We start from the raw sequence: 20,274 nt of genomic DNA on the forward strand, positions 1-20,274 counted from the left end.
CAAGAACAGCCAGCCATCAGAACAGCTGCCTCCCCCTGGTCCTGCCTGTCCCAAAACCTGCCTGCATTTGGAGGAGACTGGCAAACCCCATTCCCCTTCCCTGGGCTCTCCTTGGCCCACCCGTGGCCTCCGCTTCCCGCAAGAACAGCCAACCACCAGAGAAGCTGCCTCCCTGCAGCCCCACCTGTCCCAAATCCAGGCTGGGTTTGGAGATCAGCAAATCCCACTCCCCTTCCTCAGGCTCTCCCTAGCTCATCTGTGGCCTCACAGCCCCACCCTTTTTCTCCCATGGAGTCCCACCACAAGCAGAGGACAACATGTGTTCTCTGAGGTGATGGCCCCAGCAAAGCCCAGTGAGCAGCTTCCTCCAGGAGCAAACCCAAGGCTGGGCTGGCAGACAGGGCAGGGCATTACCTGTCTGTACCAGAGAACAGGGTCCACCTCTGCTTGCCGGCCACACTCGGAGCCAGCCTTCGTCTCAGCTGTCTCCTTCCCTAGGTGACCAGCCTCACTCAGCTTCACCTTGAGCCCCTCGGCGACCTGGCTGCTGGACAGCTTGGACGAGTCCTCCAGCTTGGGGATGATGACGGATTTGGCCATATCAGGACCTCCCTGCTCCTTGGGCTTGCTCAGCCCTGACTTGACGAGGTCTGTGAGGCTTGGGGCTTTGGTCAGCGTTGGGGGCATGGGTGGCTTCTGCTTCCATTCTTCTTTGAGTGCTGCCTCCCTCTCTTTCAAGCCCAGCTCTGCCTTCTTCTCCAGCCCTCGCTGCTGCTGCTGCTCCAGGCTCTGCCGCTGCTTCTGCTGTTCCTCGTACTGCTGGCGGTAGGCAGGGTTTGTGCTCAGCAGGTGAGCATGGTAGCCCTGCTCGCTGTAGCCATAGGGTGGCACGTAGGCGTACTGGTTGTAGTAAAGGGACTGCATGTACATGTTGGGGCGCTGCTGGATGACTGAGGGCTGCTGGCTGGAGCCACTGCCGAGCTCTGCCTTCTTCTCTTCACAGCCTTCACTCTTCACCTTCACCTCTGGGTTCTCCTGCTCCTCGTCCTTCTTCAGCTTCAAGGTCTGAGTCTCGGCCGCAGACTGGCCACCGGGGTTCAGAGTTCCTGGGCTAGCTTGGGGGTAGCCAGGGGAATAGTAGGTTTCAAAGCCTTGGTAGAAGGGAGACTCTTTGCTCTGCGGTTGTGGTGGGAAAAGAGCTTTTTTGGCGCCTTCCTTGACTAGCTGCTCTGGATCCTTTGCCTTTACGCTCTCCAGCTTGCCCTCCCCATCCTCCCCAGCATCAGAGATGTCAGAGTAGGCCGGGCTGTTGGTCTTCACCGAGCTGGCCTCTGCCCCATTCTGGGTGACAACGTGCAGTGGGGTCAGGGGCTGGGCCGGGTTGGTGTTCTCCAGCCGGCTGGCCCCGCCGATGGAGGGACTGGGTGCGTTGTCGGTGAAGCTGTAGATTTTATCTGCCTCAGCCTTGATGCTGGCAAGCCGGCTCTGGTGGGGGTCAGATGAACCGTTCAGCAGCCCCTCGCCTTTCATCCCCAGCTCACTGGATTCCCCCCGGAAAGGGCTCTTACCTTCCTCTGCTCTGCAGGCTTTTCCAGGAGTCAAAGGGTTTTCCACCTCTTTGGGCTCTTTCTTCTTCTTATCTTTCTTCTTCTTCTCCTTGGAAGGGGTGAGGGCAGGATTGACAGCAAAGGGCTCTCCCATCACTGTTGGCTTGGGCTGGATGGGTTTGAGCTGGGGACTGTTGGGCATGGTCTGGACCACAGTTGCAGCGAGGCCAGCAGAGGAGCCAGGGCTGGCTGTGGTCAGCGTGGCAGTCTGGAAGGTGTAAATCGGCTGCGGGGGGATGGCTGGTGCAATGGGTCTGGCGGACTTCAAGCTTTTGGAAGGAATCTTCTCCTGTTTAGCACCAGAGGCCTTCTTTGACTTGTCCTTATCAACGCATCGCTTCTCCAGAGAGTCAAAGTCATCGTTACTCGTCTCATCGGCCACTGAGGGACCATCCTCAGAGCCATCATTGGACAGAGCACCCAAGTCTGTGTCTCCTTCCCCACCCACCTTCTTCTTGCAGGGGACCTTGGCGCTGAACTTGCTGGATGGGGAGGGGCTGTGCGGCTCCATCAAACGCACCTTGGGGGTGGCTGAGCGAGCAGGTGAGAGGGAGCCCTTCTGTGTCCCGGCAGCACCGTTGCAGCTCCCGATGTCGGCATGCAGGGAGGGCTCCTCGCCATACTCGCTGTCCACATCCGCCTCTAGCTTGCTGTCGTCATCCGTGTGTGCGTGGGCCTGGTGGTACTTCAGCCCATTGATATGCTTGTACTTCTTGTTACAGTTGGGATGGGGACAGTCAATGAGGATGGGAGAAGGGCAGTTGCGCTCCAGAACAGCTGGCTCCACCTTGACCGTGGCAGGTGGCACTGTGGCCGAGCCCATTGAGTTTGTGCGGATGCGCTTGCTGCCCTTGGAGTCCTCCGAGCTGGAGTTCAGATCCATGTCGGAGAGGGGTTTGCTCTTCCGCTTGGTGACGGAGGAGGGACTGGCCTTCACATCCTCGGCGGTGCCACCAGGCGGGGTGCGGTGGTCCGAGGAGTTCTGGCTGCCCCGGCGCCCCTTGCTGTTGGCTCCCGCCCGGGTCTTGCTGCTGTTGCTGGTCCCCTTGCTGTCCGAGGCAGCGGCCGTCTCATTGACCGGCGTGTTGCTGTTGGGGCGCATCCGCTTGCCCCTGCCCCGGCCATTGCGCATCTCCAGGTCACTGGTGGGAGAGTCACAGAACCTACAGGGAGGAGGACACAGAGGTTTTAACAGAGAAATGGCTGTGCTGGGCTGTTCTGCCCCCAAGGCACAGTGGGGACCCCCTTACTCCCCTCACTACCAATCCCATAGACTTCTCACCCCACTGACCAATAAAGAGGAACCAGAGAGGTCCCCTGGGATGTGCTAAACTGTCTCCGGTCCCCAGGACAAGGAACGTGTGACTGCAGGGACAAAGAGTCATGGGAGCAGTTGGGTTGGGCAAGGAGGAGATGCCAATCCCTATGGCAACCCCATGGGCACAGGGCAGAGTGTCCCAGGTGCCATGGGGGCCATACAGGGCCAGATTTGCCCTCAGCACTAGGAGCCCAACAGAGCCCCCCAACCACTTACCGGGGAGGTGCCCAGTCATGCTGCGTGCAGTCCAGCAGTGTCCCCACGTATGTCTTGTTCCTCCAGGTGACGTTGACCACCAGCATCCCTGCAAGACGAGGGGAAAAGGTCAGATGGGGCCAGGTGTGACCTCACGGTACCAGGAACCTGCCCCTCAAGACAGGCAGGAGGAAGAGCTTAGCTCTAGAGTTGAAGGAGGGTGGACAAGTGGTTATGGGCTCTTAGAAGAGATGAGACATTGGGCTCAGGGCTGGAGGGGTATCAAGATGGGAACTGGAGACTCCCAGCTCATCCCTTCCCTTGGCATGTCTCACCTAAACTCTCTTCCTGTTCCTTACTTTCATAAGATGTTAAAACCCAGTGATCCCCAAAGGGCTGTGGGATTTCAGGGGTGACCTCAAGATCCACATTGGCTCCATGTGTCCTCAGGTAGGGTAGGGAATGTGATCTCCAGGAAGAAAGAGCTGGAAAGACCCTGAGGGAAATGCAGAAAGCTCCTAGCAAGGCTGTGGACCCCAAAGTGGAGCCGCAATCCTCCAGCAGGGCTATGAACCATCATGGACATGAACCTCATGACCCTCCAGAAAAACCTGCTACTGCCACTAGATGGCAAGCTGAGCCCAGCATTCCTGCTCAGGCACTGTCCCTAGCAAGAAAACCCAATCCTGGCAGAATATCCCTCCGTTGCCCTGGGCCACTTTACTTCAGCACCTCCACGGGAATCCCTCTGCCCTGTATTTCCATCTGGAGAACCATCCACAGGGCCACATCCTCCCATCACAGAGCAAAGTCACTGGGCACTCAGAAAACCTTGGAGTTTCAGCTTTTCCACACTAATTCAGAAGAGGAACTGCCTGGCTCACACCCACACCGAGATCAAGGACCGTCAGCACCTTTTCTGGGAGGAAGAGGGGTCTTCCACAGCATCCCTCAGCATTGTGGTGTCTCGTCCTTGCCACGGATCGCTCTGATTTCCACACAACCGGAACAGAGTCTGTTGTGCCAGGCACATTTATCCAAGCAAGGTAAAACTCGGGAACACGTTTGCAAGGGTTGATGAGTGCAGCAAGATATACGGCCCTGGGAGATGGATGGAGCCGAGGGAGCCCGGAGCAGCTGCGCCTGAAGCATGTTTATAAATCTCAGCCCACATCCCCCGTTGTGCTATGCCAGCAGCCAGCTGCAGGCTTCGGCATGGATAATACATGGAGCCAAGGCCCGACACGTGGGGCTCCTTCAGAAAGAGAAATGAAATGCAGACCTTCTCTTTTTCCTTTTCCTTCTGGAAAATGTTGTGAGCAGATCATGGGAAGACATGGTGCCAGCACATGGCCAAGAGCCACAACCGGCTCATCCCAGTGAGCAAGAGATGCTGGGTTCTGCCTTCAGAGGAAGGTGCTGGGGACCTGCCTTAACAAAGACATGGCCAGGATGTGATGATGGAGACAATGTGAGGGAGGAACCAACCGCTGGGAACCCACAGCCATGCAGCCCACGCATGGAAAGATCAGTGGGAACACTGGGATGCTGGTTCCAGGCATCCCAAAGAGGGCATATGGAATGTGGCCTTCTGTTCTTCCTAATGCAGCAGTTTTTGGCAGGCAGAACACTGTGCCCCCTTCTTTAAAATCCAAAGAAGCTCCTGGCTGCATCCTGCACCCCAATTCAGCCCCACCATTCCCAGGACACCTCTGGGGAGCTGCTGTGGGATCCTCCCAGAAGCTGTCCAAGGATCTGGGAGCCACCGAGGAACATGCAGCACTAACCTAGGCCCCCATTCCTCCCAGTCCCTCTGCTCTCCCTGCCAGTTCAATCCCTCTGAAGGCAGAGAAGACCACATGAGCTGCTGGAAGTTAATTGCATGGCAAACCACTGGAGTCTCTTGTGCATTCTGGGGCCAGTGTGTGATATTAGAAAGAGGTGCTGGCATTTTTCCTCCCCACCACCACTGTCACAAGAGAGAGATGAAAGAGGCAGGGGCAAAACGATCTGGCACCGTCTCTCCTTCCCTGTTGGAACACCAGACCTCCAACACACACCAGCCTATATTTAACCCACTGCAACCAATCATACCAAATCCCCTCCTAATCCTCCAACAATAACCCAGGACAATTTAAACCCCAGGATAGATGCTAAGCAGATTTTTTCACCCACTGTGTCCCCCTCCCACGGCAGGATGATGAGCAGGCACAGGCATGACAAGGGCAGCAGTGAGGAAGCAATGCTTTCACATCTCCAAGAACACCAATGCTCTTGAACAGAAGGAATCCCACCTGGGTAACTCCCATCCCACCTTGTTTCATGGGAAGGTGACATCTCTGAAACTCTTAAGGAATCAATATCACCCAAATTTGGGTGCAAACCACTCAGCATCCTGCTCACCAAGTGCTCACATCAGAGTTGTATCCTGGCTGGAAAATTAAGGGTTGGTGATGGTGCAAAGTTGCCATTCAGGAAGGCAGCGTATAAGAAAATCCTGGGATTACATGGGATGGAGGACAAGGTGCTGTGGGCACCAGGAGCCATTCTACTGGGGCACATTTCCCTCCTTTCCAAATATGAATTCCCCAAGCCCAACCAAGAATGTATCCATGAATTCCTCCTCCACCTGCATCAGTTCCAGGATACCCTGGCTTTGGGATGCCCCTTCTTCCATTAATTTCTTCCCCAGCAGAGATCCTGCCTGACCTGCAGTGCCCAGGCTTTGGGACACAAGACCAAAGCTGTTCATGGCCATCATGCTCCTGCCAGGAGACAGGGGACACCACAGGGCTGTCCAGCATAATTGTCACCTCACCCAGTGAGGAGAGATCATTCACCAATTACCATCACGGGCAAAAGAGACTCACCCTGGGGAAATTAATTTAATTTATTGCAAATCAAGTCAGAGTAGGGTAATGAGAAATAAAACCAAACCTTAAAACTCCTTCTCCTGGCTTCTTCCCAGGCTCAACTTTACTCCTGATTTCTACATCTCTGCCCCAAAAACAGTACAGGGGGATGGGGAATGGGGGCTGCTTTTTCTCCCCTTCCTAAATACATTATCCTGCCCTCATCACTGATAGGCTCTGCCTTAGCTGACCTTGTCCAGCATGGGGGAGGTTTCTGGTGTCTTCTCACAGAGAAGTCCCCTCCATCGAACCTCGACAGGCAACATGAACCTGGTTTCCCCGGCAGGGCCAGAGGGAGGATAGGATCATCCCATCATATCATGCAGGGATGGATGCTCAGATGGTGCATGACTGTCCTTGGCCATCCAACTGCTTTCCAGGACTGCAGCACACAGAAAGTTCACTGCCCTGGACTCAAGGAGAGAAGTCTATGGGCTCTTCAGAGACCTGTTTGACAGAGTGGGATAAAGCGCTGGAGGGGAAGTGGGACCCAAGGAAGCTGGGTGATGTCCAAGGGTCATCCCTTAATTCAGGAGCAATGCATCCGAACAAAGAGAATTCAGGTGGAAATATCAGGAGGCCTGGTGTATTAACAAGGAACTCTTGGAGAAACTCAAAACACACGAAGGAAGCCTGCAGTCAGGGTAGCCCACAGCTGAGGGGCTCAATGACTTGTTTGCCTTGATCTTCACCAACAACACCTGCTCCAACACCACCTGAGACAGAGGAGGAAAAGACAGGGACCAGGAGTAGGAAGAACCACCTGTAAGAGAAGTTCAAGGTGTGTAAGTCCATGAGACCTGGTGAGACCTCATGGTTCCTATGGGAGCTGGCAGAGGAAGAATCTAAGCCACTATCCATTGTATTTGAGAAATCTTTGCTCTCAGCCTCCCATCTTCTCCATTCTATCCCCATCTATTGCATTTCCCTCCTGCTCCAAGCAAGGACACGTCCACTGGCATGTGCCAACCCTGGGCAGGCTTGTGCTCCATCATACCCTCACGAGAAGTTTGCAAAAGAACAGTCCAAATGTCTGGAGTACAGAAATCTGAGCCACAGGTAAACTGCCTCTAACAACCCAGCAAGGAGATGAAGGAAGGGATGTACAGTGTGCTGACATTTTTCAGGTGCTGCCACACCATGATCCTCATAGCTCAGAGGGTTTGTGTTTGTTTTGCGGCAATCAGCACTGGTGTGGCACCGTGGGGAGGTGACAAGGTGACACGGTCCAAGCCAGGTGACACCAGCTTCACCGAGAGGGATGGAGGAGATCTGGCAGCTCCTGACGCAGCCAAGAGAGCAATGCTTCCCAGTGTGGTCAGCTCAGTTAACCTGTTCCTCAGTTCCCAAGCATCAGAATTACATGTAACAGCACTAGGGGAGCTACCAAGACAGCTGCTCCCCACTGAAAGTGCCCTGATAAAACACATCCCTGTGCAAGCCAGGCTCAGCAAAGGGACAGTGTCAACAGCATGGCCGGCAGGAGAGCATGAATAACAGTGTTCAGTACCAGCTAGACCAGACCTTGGGCCAACACCAGCCTGGAATGGTGGAGGAGAAGGTGGACCAAAAGCCCAGAGAGGGATGGTTGGTGGTGGGAGCCCTCTGAGATGCCTTTAGCAGGGCTCATGGACTCATGGCAGATTTTCTAGTGGGAGATGAGGACAAAGTTGGTTCAGGAAAGGAAGGACATCATCAGTTTCATTGGAGCTTCATGCTCCCATCTCAGATGGACTTGTCCTCCTTGTCCAACTTATCCTTCCAAGCATTGCCAGGATTTGGCTTTAGAAGCTTTTCTCCATGATTCTGCAGACCCACATAGAGAGGAGAAGGCTGGCTTCAGGGAGACCTTAGAGTCCTTTGCAGTGCCTGAAGGGGATCTCGAAAAGAAGGCTGAAGAGGGACTTTTTGCAAGGCCAAGAAGTGACAGGCCAAAGAGTAATGGCTTTAGCTGAAAGAGGGGAGATTTAGATTGGATATTAAGAAAAAAATTCCTTCCTGACTGGGTAGTGAGACCCTGGAACAAGATTCCCAGAGAAGCTCTGGCTGCCCCATCCCTAAAAGTGTTCAAGGCCAGGTTGGATGGGATTCGGAGCAACCTGGGCTAGTGGAAGGTGTCCCTGCCCATGGCAGGGGGTGGAATGAACTGGGTGTTAAGGTCCCTTTCAAACTAAACCATTCCTTAGTTCTGTGATTTTAAACTTGATGCAAGCCAAGAGCTGCTCCACTGCTCTGGGGTCCTTCCATGCAGTCCAATGAGGCTGCTACATACCAAGGACCAAGGGGAGAGATGAATCCTTCTGGAGATATTGAGGAGAGTCTCCAGATGCTGGAAGCACCTCCTCTGATTTTGCAGACATGTCCTTGGTGTAGCTTTCTCCTCTGTTTCCTTTGGGCAAGGGGAGATGGTTGCTGCATCCCTGAACATTTCATGAGCTCCAGCTTCTGACAGCCAGATCCAGCATCACCCTTGACTCCATCTTTGACAATGGGAAGGCAGGGGAGAGATGCCAGGCAAAAAACAGGGATGGCTCCCCCGCTGCCTTTACATTCAAGGATGAGAGATGCCATGTGACCAGAGCCAAGGCACGCAGCAGACCCAAAGAGAACAAAGGCAGTATCAGGGCTTGCCTTTGTGCAGGACTGGATGTGAAATCCTTGCTCCCAACAGTGGCAACCATCAGCAGCTGGCAGAGAAGCATCTCTGTGCGAGTTCACTGAATTACCACAGACTAAAAATATCCGGGCTGTGGGAAATCACAGGACACCTCCAAGGCATGCTCTGAAATGGTGGCTGCGGAAGCGAGGGGTAATGCGGACGGACAGGCAGACAGGCATGGAGCTCCACGGTGGGGTGAGGAGCAGAAGAAAAGAACAGCAACCGCTCCCATGGCAAGGCCTCTCAACCAAGAATTGGCAGGGAGGGATGTTTTTGTGCTCCGTGCCTCAGGGATGCTCAGTTCATTCATCCTGGCATGGTCACCATGACCCTCTCCTGATTTCCAACCAAAACCACCATACAAGGTCCAAGCTCTTATGACCTTTGCCGCTGCCCATGGACTCTCCAGCAGCCCTGGGATTTTCAGGGAACTCTGCTGCTCCAGGGCTTTTGGGTTGAGGGAAGTCACACCAGGACAGCAAGCTGATGGGGCTGGGGAGGTGGAGGGTGCCAATGCTCCTCTGTGCTGCTGTGTCTCCCAAAACCCAGCCCAGATGTGCCTCAGTTTCCCCAGCTGAAGGTGGTGTATCCTACAAAGTGACCAGGCTCTTGGAGACACTGTTCATGCAACCTCCAGCACCACTGCTCTCTCTCACCTTTGTGCTTCTGGACTGTTTCTGCTTCCAGACACAAACACAAGGAGCTCACCCTGTGCCTCCCAAGGCAGAAACCTCCAGCATCCCACTCAGGCTAGAGGGAAGGCCAAGTTCCAGCGCTTGCCATGGGCCACTGAGCCACCTATTCATCCCTGCGTTCCTTGGCAGAGCCCCAAGAGCAACGAAAACCCATCAAAGGACCTGGGAAAGCAAATGAAGCTGTGCATGGATGAGATGAGATGAGCTCCAGTGGAAAAAAAAGATTGGATTGGCTTGGCAAGAGAGCTGAGAGGCTGATCTCCCACTGAGTCGATTTTGAGAGCTCCATTGGGGTTTTTTAATCCAGCCGGAGATTTCTGCCGCCTCCCAGGGTTTGAGTGTTTTTGTGACAGACCTGCGAGTTGCCAAGCAAAAATGAAGTCAACTCTGTTGAATTCCCGTGCCGGCTGGCACGGCCTTTCCCCTGGCAGCTCCGGAACAAGTCAGCTCTTGTCAAAGGGCAGAGAAACGGCAGCTTAGATTTTCGCCTGCTGTCTGGGCAAAGGGATAACGCAACACATGGGGCTGACGCAAGTATTGGCCCATTACTCCCTTTACTGGACAGATTATGGACTGCTCTCACACGGCTCCTCTGTCCTGACCACTCAACTGGTGGCAGGAAAGCCCAGGACATGCCAAAGAGCAACACAACAGGGACATGGGAAGCAAGGGACTGCTGCAACTCCCCCGTGACACTGCCAGAGAGCAAGAAGCTCTGTGACACTCACCGTCCTCCGTCTCCTGCCAGACGATGCCCTCCAGGTTCACGCTGGTCCCAGGCTCGCAGGGGCCCAGGCACTCGGGCTCGGTGGCCAGGGCCACATCGCAGGTGTTCACCCCCACCGAGCGGGTGCGTACCATGATCTGCTCACATGGTGACGAGATGTCGTTGTTGACGACAGGGACAAGAAGATGCAAGGGCAACACTGCGGGCGTAGAGACTGGAGATTCCATCTGTGGGGAAAAAGAGAAATGTGGTCACCGTCAGGAATACTGTTGGGAACACAGAAGGGAGAGCAAGTATCAACAGACATTTACATTCCTGGAGCTCAAGCTCAAGTCCTCAAGCTCAGGACTGCCATCTTCAGTTCATGTCTCGCACCCCATCAGAGGACAAGGAACTCACAGGGCTCTGCTGCCCTGGTGTGCCCATACCCATATAGCCCTGGGGAGCTCTGTAGTCACAAGAGATCACACCCAAAACTCCTTGTGCAGGAGATATCAGTGCTCCTGCTTGAAAGAGCTCATGGCAAGTTCCTTCCCCGATGGCTTCTGTAATCATCCCCAGTGAGGATGCCTCTTGGCTATGGCTCAGATGTTAATGCAGTCAATGACTTTGGACCTGATGGCTCACTAGAGGAGCTTCTGCTCAACCGGCGGGACAGGACAAACAAGTAGCAGACTCCTTCCAGCACCCATGAAAACCAACATCCTTCTCCTTCCAAAACTACCCTGTGACCACCTGCAGACACAGGCACTTGGATCATATCCCTCTTCCCTATGCAAGTATCTGCTTCAGAGCCTGATCCAGCCATTGTGCTCTCTCTGCACATAGAAACCAGATCGCACAGCCAGAGCCGGGCTTGGAAAGCCAACAAGCCAACATGCCAAGTGGAAGCTCAGCCAAGCAACCCTGCTGCTGAGAAGCCAAGGTCCTTGGCCGCTCTGCCACGCAAGCAGATTACAGCAGTGTCAGGGCGAGGATGGCTGATGGGCTGATTCTGTGGCTGGCCAAGGCAAGGTGGAGACCTTCCCATCCTTTGGGGTTCATCAGCCAAGCCAGCCACAGCCAGCCACCCCCGCGCATTGGCTTGCGAGGATCTGCAGCAGCTCTGGGGTGAGTGGCTCCTCTTCAGCTTAGTCTTCCTCTCTTCATTATTTGTGATCTTTAGACACTGGGCTACCTCAGAAGAGAAGCAGACTGAGGAAACTCATCACATCCACAGCAAGTGCTGACCTGAGTTCCAGTTTCAAGCAGGCAAAGATTCCTCTAGAGCCCCCACAGTTCTACTCCCAGACCCTCTAAAACTCTGCTGAGGGAAAACAATAGACCTGGAGAGCCCAAGTTTGTGGTTACCAAGTGTGGACACGGGAACCAGCCCATGTTCCCTTCCAACCTTGCTGCTGACTCCCATCCTGGTCCTGACCAGCTGTCAAATTTGTCTGCTCCCTCTCTTGCTCACACATCTCCATCCTTCAAGCAAGGGAAACAACTCCAGGAAAACCTTGCACGTCCAACCTAGCCTGGTCCACCCAACAGGGTGCCCACAACCACAGCAAGTGCCTGGAGCATCCCACCTCCCCACCAACTCCTGACCCACAGATTCTTTCCACATCCTTGATGACACAAATCTCTAGGCAGAGGAGCAGAGAGCAGGATATCATATCCTGGCTCTGACAGGGCAAGTGGATTTGCTCTTCCAGAAGAACACAAAGCACTTTCTGTCTGCAGCCCTCTCCTTGTCCTGCATCCATCCTCTCTCTAGACAGCTCATCAGAGCAACATGCAGCCCACTTGGCACTAAAGATGGCCTGGAAGTCTCAAACAACAGTGGTTGGACCCCACAGTCCCCTCCCCAGCAGGACAGCTTGTCATCCACAACCACCTCCAATCTCCCAGCAACAGAACCAACTCTCAACCCAAGAGCCCATCTCCAGACCACCCACCTCCAAGGCTGCCACAGGGCCAGTGGCCCAACTGTACCCCATGGGATTCAAGAAGGGTGATTTTGGCATAAAACCACTCCAGAAGGCTACCAGAGGAGCTTCCAGAAGACTCCCACAGGAAAATTACCCCCCAAACAGCAACCTCATCAGCAGATCCAGGGCAAGATGCTCCAAGGAAGCATGAGGCTTCTTTGAAGGGACTCCTCAATGCCACATTCTGCCAACTACAAGTCAGTCTCCAGCAAAGGAAGAGCCAGGGAAGAACCAGGCAGGGCGCCACCTGGCTTGGGTGGGCAGCAGGAAGAGCCCAGGGAGTGGCAGGGATCACTCGCCCCCATTGCCCAGGGAGCGGTGGCTGCGTGTGCACGTTGGAGACCTGCTGAGACCGTTCAGCTTCCTTCCACTCTGCAACAGAAACCACAGCACAGCTCAGGAGCGTTTAATTACAGTTCCAGCTCTGCTAATTATCGCCCGGTCACATTTGTAATCTGCATTATGCCATGGTGCATAATAAGCAGCTCACTGAGATCTCTAATAAGCAAGGCGGCTTGATGGGATTTCATATCTCACCCTGCTCTGTAATAAACAGCCTCTTTCAGCAGCCATGGGGAGACAAGGCGGCTCTCCTGCTCCCTTGCCCGAAGCTCCAGAGCAAAATAAAAAGGTTCAGGATGGTTCTTCAAGGGTGAGGGCACAAGCAGAGGTTCTCCACTAGGACACAACCAAAAAAAGCTGAAAGCCATGCTGGAGGAAAAGACATATGGATCAATCCCTGAAATTCACCTCCCCCTCTATGTGTGCCTTATCTCCCGTTGCCATGATCTTTTCACCCTCCTGCTTTCTGAGCAAGGACATGCAGGATGGCTGGGAGAGCCCTATGTACCATGGGGCAGCTCCTCTGGCTGCTCTTCCCCTCGGAGGGAGAGAGGGAGCCTAGGGCATTGCTGGCCTGGGGGTGGTGGGCAGCACTCACACCCCACAGCAGTGCATTTCACATCACCTCCAGGGCTGTGCTAGCCGCGATCCCCAGCTCCAGAAATGAGCCTTGAACCTTCTGGCCACCCCCCATTACACTTTTGGGCCCTAAATATCCCTTGCAGAAATAAAATATATTTCTCTTTCCATGCTGGGTAGGCTCTAAGATTAAATACTGGCTGCACTCTGGAGGAACTCTGCTGGAGGAACCTGGTGTGTCTGCAGCCACCCCTGTGGGAGTTACGTGGGGTGAAGCTTCTGTGTGCCAGCACTGGCCATCCGTGTCCGCCCGCCGCTGCCTCCCCTAATGAAAGCCCTTTGTGTTTCTGGCGGAGGCTTTCCCATCACGAGGAACGTGCTTTCACCACCGCCAAGGACAGAAGTGGAACAGAGCCAAGCCTGGGCGGCAGCGGCCAGCACAGGCTCTGCTCACTGGGGGAAAAGCAAATCCACTGAGTCCGGAGTGATGTCAATGGCGCCATGGGATGCCAGGCTCTGGGGGATAATGAAAACCTACCCCTCGTTACAGCCCCCCAGGAAGGTGGAACAGGGTCCCACATGAAGAGAAAGATGGCAGTGGGTGCTGGCATGGAGAGATGCACACAGAGCAGCTCCTGCCATTTAGCAGCACTGGTTCCTTAGCATCAGCTGCCCTCAAGGGGACATCACAGCAGCAATTATTAATGAGAGAGTGAGAAGAGGGCAAACGAGAAATAAAAACACCCCACTGGTTTTAATGCCACTCCCTGGACCATACAGACCACCCATTCATATTTATAAGAATTTTGGTTTGTCCCCAGTAATAAAAGTCAAGCAAGGAAAATGCGTTTTGGAGTGATAAAAGCCAAAAGCAAAAACCCCCAAGAAGAGCAACTAGCAAAGATATTTGTGGTGCATTTCCAAGGGCAGAGAGGGTGCGAAGGTGTAGGGCACCCCCAGATCTGCACCCCATCTGTCAGCCAGAACTCAGGGTGAAACCGCCAAAGCATCTGAGATGGTTCTAGGCTCCAGTGCATCCCCACATGAAGAAGCTATGCAGCACATGTACCATTTTTCTCACCTACAAGGTCCTTTCACTCCTGCAGACACAGAGACAAGAAATGCCAAGAGGGAGCCTTTTTACTAGTCACAAATTCATGACTGTGTGTGTCAGGAGACAGAACATGGACCAAAGGTGCTCCACCACAGGAACACTGCTCTCAACATATCCCATGTCACTGATCAGCTCAGCTCAACCTTTGGGAGTCTTGATGTTCTCACTCCTGTTCTGGTCTGTCACTACATGCCCCACAGCTTTGATTTTTCAGAGTAGAAGCTGGGAACGTTAGCTTCCAGCTCCTTGGTGAGAGATCCCCAGGGAAAAGATCCACCTGGGTGACAAGCATCTTCAGTAGGCATCTCTAGACCCCAAAACCACAGCACCACAGTGCCTCTTCCCCTCTGCTGACCTTGGAAGGAATTTCAAAAAGAGTCTTCTCCAACCTGACCCCCAAAGTTGGGTATGCAGAGCCTGAAGACAAAATCCCTTTTTTGGCTCTGGTGCTCACCATGTCTATGATTCCATCTTAAATCCACGTGCAAGTAGAGCTCCCAGTCACGTTCCCCCAGCAACATCCTCCCAACACACTGGAGGAACTTAACCCCACACCAAGTGCAACAGGCTCCAGAAGATCCCCTCCCCCAGCAGTGCAGGTGCCACTTAACACTGACTGTTTGCTGGCTGGATTTCTCCAGCAAGAAAGCAGCCAGTAAGAGCTTCCAACAAACACCCACATGCAGGGAAATAATGATGGCACAAGCATCAGGTCCAAGGATGGAGCCAGGAGTGTGGTCTGGGGCACTGATCCCAATGCTGTTGCCCATTGCTCTTCCCTCTTGCTATAGCAGGAAGTTGAGGTCGCTGACATCAAGATGTTAAAAAAGAATTCTGTTCTAGACAAAAGTCTCCCTTCCCTGGATAAACACAAGCTCGAATAAACAAAGCCAGTTATTTCTACAGGCCACAGGAACACTTGGGGAATATATTCCTTAGCTGGCAAATCTGAGCCCACAGGGCAACAGGGCAGTTGCTCCAAGACAAAGGGATTGACATTTGCAACATCCCCCTGTTACCAAGAAGCAGTAAATGCCAGAAGGAAGGATTAATGCTTCCATGTGCTTCCATCTGTGCAGAATGGAGTGGGCTCAGCATCGCACTCCCTGAGTTCACTCCCCAGAGAAGACAAGTGAGCATGAGACCTCCCGGCCAGCACCACCACCAAAGAGCCAGGCAATTCAGATGGGAAGTAAGGAGTTTTAATGAGCAGAGGTCCCAATTTCCCAGTCCCAGGGAAATTAGCATCCCCCTAAAAACATGTCAAGAGAGGCCAATTCCCCACCACTCTCCTTCACTTGTTCCCAGTGCTCATCACCATCTGCTTCCACCTGTCAGACTTGGGATTCATGGCATCTCCCAGCTGTGGGGCTGTTCATGCCAAGGTGTAATGGGAATGCTCTACCTACAAAGAGGTGCCTCCGTGTCCTTTCCCGGCCATGCCAAGCACCTGTGCTCCAGCTCTGAGATCCAGGAGAGGGTTTGCCTCCATCCATCCAAACACCTTCCCTGGCTACAAGTCCCTGCAGAATGGCCAGAGCAGATGGTGGCCAAAAGGATGGCACAATGCAGCACAATGCTGGGGTTGGTTGCACATCCCCAACTCAGACTCATTTTTATCTGGGCACTTTGGGGCAGACCTGGCTGAGGAAGTCTGTTCTGGCCACAGGTGAGTGGGCCACAGGAACCAAAGCCTGGAAGAGGATTATCTGCATAAAGTTCACATCCCCGACTAGCACCACCAAAACCAGACCCGGTCACAGATAATGGGAATATCGGGGTGAGACATCCCACCCAGTGACACTGGAGGTACAACCTCCCACCATGCCAGTGATGGGGGACCAATCCAAGTACCCAGCTGATGCAGACAGCTGGATGCTATCAACCTCAGCCACACTGCTGGAGAAATGCAAATACAGCCCAGCATGACTTACGACGAGCTGCTTTCTCTCTGCAGAGGAGAGGGGAATAAAATCGCTGCTTGAACACAGCCTGTCTTATCTCAGTGCTTGCAGCGTTTTGAGATCAAGAGGAGGCAGACACCGCAGAGGCATAGTCTTGCATATTACCGTGTCTTCAATAAAGCCAGGAATAGTATCCAAGGCAGACGTGCTGGCACCAAGTCACCTGCTCCAACCACTTACAAGACTATCAAGATCTGCTCCTGGAAGGGAAAAAAGGTGTCTCCAGCAGGAGAGAGGTAGTGAAGAGCAGTGATGAAAGGGGACAGGTGACATAAGTGAGAGACATGGGAAAGAAATCCAAGCTGGGACCTCTGTGCATCAGTCCCAGCACATGTCATTGTGTCTCCGTTCAGCCATCATCAACCACTGATACTCCACAGAATGGGCCATGGGTCTCCTCATTTATTGAATAAAAATGCAAAGCAGCTCAGTTGGTGGGGAAAAAGGGAAAGATCCCATGTGGAAAAGCAATGGAGATGCATCTGGGTCAGGGGAGAGCAGAGACGATTAGAAACATACAGCCTGACCACAGATGGCTACAAGCATCCTTCACAATGACCAACCCAGCCTCCAGACCCTTCTTCAGCACCACTGCTGCCATGGTCACCAGTCATCCTCACCTCTGGCAGTGATGCCTGAGCAGGAAAGCTCTGATGACAGCATGTGACTTCCCACTGGGAACCCAGGTCTCCCTCCACACCCCACAACCTGCACCCACCCTTCTGTCAATACAGCCAACCATCGCAGATGTGCGGTTGGCTTCTCATATTGCTATTTCCTACATCTCCATCCTCCAGCATCCCCTGCACCGCTGACACCAGCCATGTCCCCTACAAGTCAGGTTTCTATGTGGAAGAACCACTGTGAGGGAAAGTCTTGTTTTTGCTTATTTTCTTTCCACCAAAATAACCATGCAGCTGCACCCGAGGATCCGAGCAGTGCTCAATAGCTGCCATTAACAGCACTTGCTGACCAGCACATTTAAGCAGGCAAAGGAGAACATAAAAGGTTTCACAGCGCCTCAGTGCATCAATCTCCTGGAAGGAGGATACAAATCTATGAGTCCTTTCACAAACCACTGGCAGCTCCAGCCACTGTTAAGAGCCATCTCATAACCACCAGTTCCACAAACCTGGCCAAATGACACAGAGGCTGAAACAGCCAAACTACAGACATCCCCAAAACCTGAATCTGCAAGGCAGGCATGAGAAATCAGATGAAAAAGCAGGATTTTTGTGGCAACTGGCTTTAACTTACTTACAGGATCTGCCTTGTGCTATAGAGCACACTGGCCAGCATCCTGAGCACCAAACTCAGACCCCACCACCCTAGGGGTGAAAAACATATTGCAGAGCTTGGAATCTCCATTTCAACAGATCAAGAGATGAGTCTGAAAGAGGCTGCAAAAGCAGGCTCCTGGAGACAGCAAGAACACAAAAGTTACCAACAAACCTTGGCGAGGATCACCAACCAAGGACTGCAAGCCAAAGCTGACACTTGGTAGGTCAGGGCTGAACACAAGAAGCTGGCACAGCAGCTCAGCTCTCTGTTAGGGAATAACACGGCTCCACCTGCCTGCCTCAACTTTTCCTTCAGTTTTTTCACCCATTTTTTCCTCTACCTCAGTCTCACAAATCTAAACCCCTAAAACATGGACATTGTGGCTGCTAGGCCTCCAGCAATTCATGTCAGGGCACAGCCACGTGTGCACACACACCCACAACTCTACATGCAAATTCAGAGCATTAATAATTCAATTACTTTTAATTAATGCTTATCCAGGCACAAAGTCCTTACCTTTGAAAAGCTGCAGTACACAGGAATCAGTCAGAGAGGAGACAGCTCAGGATTTACAAATGATTTCAGTACAATATTGGATTCTTGTAAATGTAGAAGGGAAAAGATGGATCCAAGCCTTGAAGTAAAAATGAGCTGGGCTTAGACCTATCTCATCTAGGATGGGCTCCTCTGCTTGCTCGGTGCACAATCCAGGGACCAGCTTTGTCCACATCCACCCCAATAGCCAGTGCCCACTTCCAGGTGAGAATGGACAAAGCCACCACAACCACTCTGTCACTGTGGAACCATGGTAGACAACGCAACCACGTGCACAGATGTGGTTTTATTACACCACAGAGAAACCAACTTTTACACTCATAAAGCACAAGAGATAATGTGGTAAAAGGCCCTGGTGTTCTCAGAGCAGAGCTGAGAAAGAAGAGATGGAGTGTGGGAAAAAAGATGGGCTTTGTTTGGGGGTGTTTTGATCAACCAAGCTGTGAATGTGGTGGGGGGACAACTGGACCTTCCACAATAGCCAAAGCTACAGCATTGGGTTGTGCCTTCAAGGCCTCAAAGAGGGCCAAAAGTAACTCCCACTCACATTCAGAGTCCCTGGGCAAGAAAACTGGGGGAATATGGAGTTACAGACAGACATAAAACAGTCGAGCACCACCCCAAGGTCATCCTTTCAGTGACCTAGAGGGGATCATCTCCAAGATGCCATCTTAATATCCCAGAATGGTTTGGCTTGGAAGGGACCTTAAAACTTATCTCATTCCATCCCCCTGCCATGGGCAGGGACACCTTTCGCTAGTCCTTTCATGACAGAAAAGGACACAAGAGACAAACTGAAGGAAGTTCAAAGAAGAGGCACAAAAATAACAGGCTGAGGGGATTGGTTTGGAAGAGGAGATTAGAAGAGCTAAATATGGATAGCTTGGTTCTGTGACAGCTATGTGGGGACACAGCCATAATCTACAAATACATGGGGGATGAAAACATCAAAGGAGAGAGAGGAATTACGCAGAGGATGAGGCAGAAGAGCAAGGAGGAAATGGGATGAATCAATGAGAGGAACGTTTAAGACAGACATTGGCCACAGCTTTCTGGCAGGGAAATTGTTCCTAAGTATACAAGTATTTTCCAAGTGAGAAAATCCTTCATCCTTCCATTGCTCTGCTTCTTCTTTCTTTCCTACAACCCTCCATTAATATCATACAACAGACATCACTCCCCACAGCACTCCCTAAATGCTGCTGACACCCCAGATCCATCCAGGGCCAGGCTCTGAATCCCCAACAAGTCACATTCAAGGTCTTCGCAAGACATGGCAGCAGCCGTTCTCCTTTTGGAGAGCCAACATCCAACAGCTTTGGAACTGCCCAAGTTCAGATTAGATTTGCCAGGTTTTGGCAGGCTTTTACTTAAATTTTGGCAGAGTTCTCTTTTCTTGATGTTCTTCCACCCTGCAACCACGATAGCAAGCAGCTCTGATGGGAGAGCAGCTTCAACTCTATGATCCACCTCCATGGCTGGACCAGGAGGTTCATGGCCAAGATAAGAAAAAAGTCCTTCCCTTATCTCATCCATCTCCCAACAAATGGCAGTGGCAAGATGGAGAGTTTTCTAAGCAGTTCTCCTGTACAATAAGCTGTCTGCCCACGGCTACAAACAGCATTTGATCCTGAAGTTGCTGTGGATCGTGGACGAGAAGCCAAGCCAGGTGCTCAGGGCTCACGCCTGTAAAATTTGTTTGGGGAAGGGGTGGGAGGGAAGGAGACAACGCTCAGTCCCTGCAAAGCAGGGTGCACCTCCTGAGGCATCCACACAGCTTCTGGAGGAGGTCTAGCACTAGGAGGACACCAGAGTACCACAGTTGTGACACTTGCTTTGGTGGCACCATGAGAAGCATCATGTCCAGAGCACAGGGTACATGTAGCTGTGGACTGGGGGAAAAAGAGGCAAATCCATTCACTGGATGCTTCTCCCAGAGACTTTCCATCACATCCCACATACACCACGAACACCAGAGCATTTTTACACATGGGTTGTAGCCAGGTATTGGCAGCTCCTGGAGAGGCTCGATTCCAGGGAGAGACACACATATTTCAGATGCAACAAGCAGCAAAGTCTAGGACGAGTTTCAGATCTATTTATCCCTCAGGCAAAAGGAGACATCTTCCTTCCATCTATTTAATATTAAAAACCTGCTTTGGTATGATGTGCACGTCCCAGCCCCTGCAGGCTGCACGTTTAGGAAGCCGCCCACTTGGCTCTCATCTCCTCTTCTTTGTAGGTTTTGCTCCAGTTGCCAGGAGAGATCCTGGTGCTTTCCAGACACAAAGCCAGCTCTGTTCCATGGCCTGATGGGGAGGTTACAAGAGAAGAGAGAGCAAGAAATGAGCCC

General features: G+C 52.7%; 1 protein-coding gene across 1 annotated transcript in view; it reads right to left on the reverse strand.

The window, feature by feature from the left end:
• ZNF609 (zinc finger protein 609) overlaps positions 1 to 20,274 on the reverse strand; it is a 47,933-nt gene that overhangs the window by 3,947 nt on the left and 23,712 nt on the right. Inside the window, exons 2-4 of the mRNA XM_068204252.1 lie at positions 10,115 to 10,340; positions 3,142 to 3,229; positions 415 to 2,770 (exon numbers count right to left, since the gene is read on the reverse strand). Coding sequence (XP_068060353.1) covers positions 415 to 2,770; positions 3,142 to 3,229; positions 10,115 to 10,340 — 2,670 coding nt within the window. The remainder of the gene's footprint in view (positions 1 to 414; positions 2,771 to 3,141; positions 3,230 to 10,114; positions 10,341 to 20,274) is intronic.

The sequence above is a fragment of the Anomalospiza imberbis genome, chromosome 13 (assembly GCF_031753505.1).
Source record: "Anomalospiza imberbis isolate Cuckoo-Finch-1a 21T00152 chromosome 13, ASM3175350v1, whole genome shotgun sequence".
Classification (NCBI taxonomy): Eukaryota; Metazoa; Chordata; class Aves; order Passeriformes; family Viduidae; genus Anomalospiza; species Anomalospiza imberbis.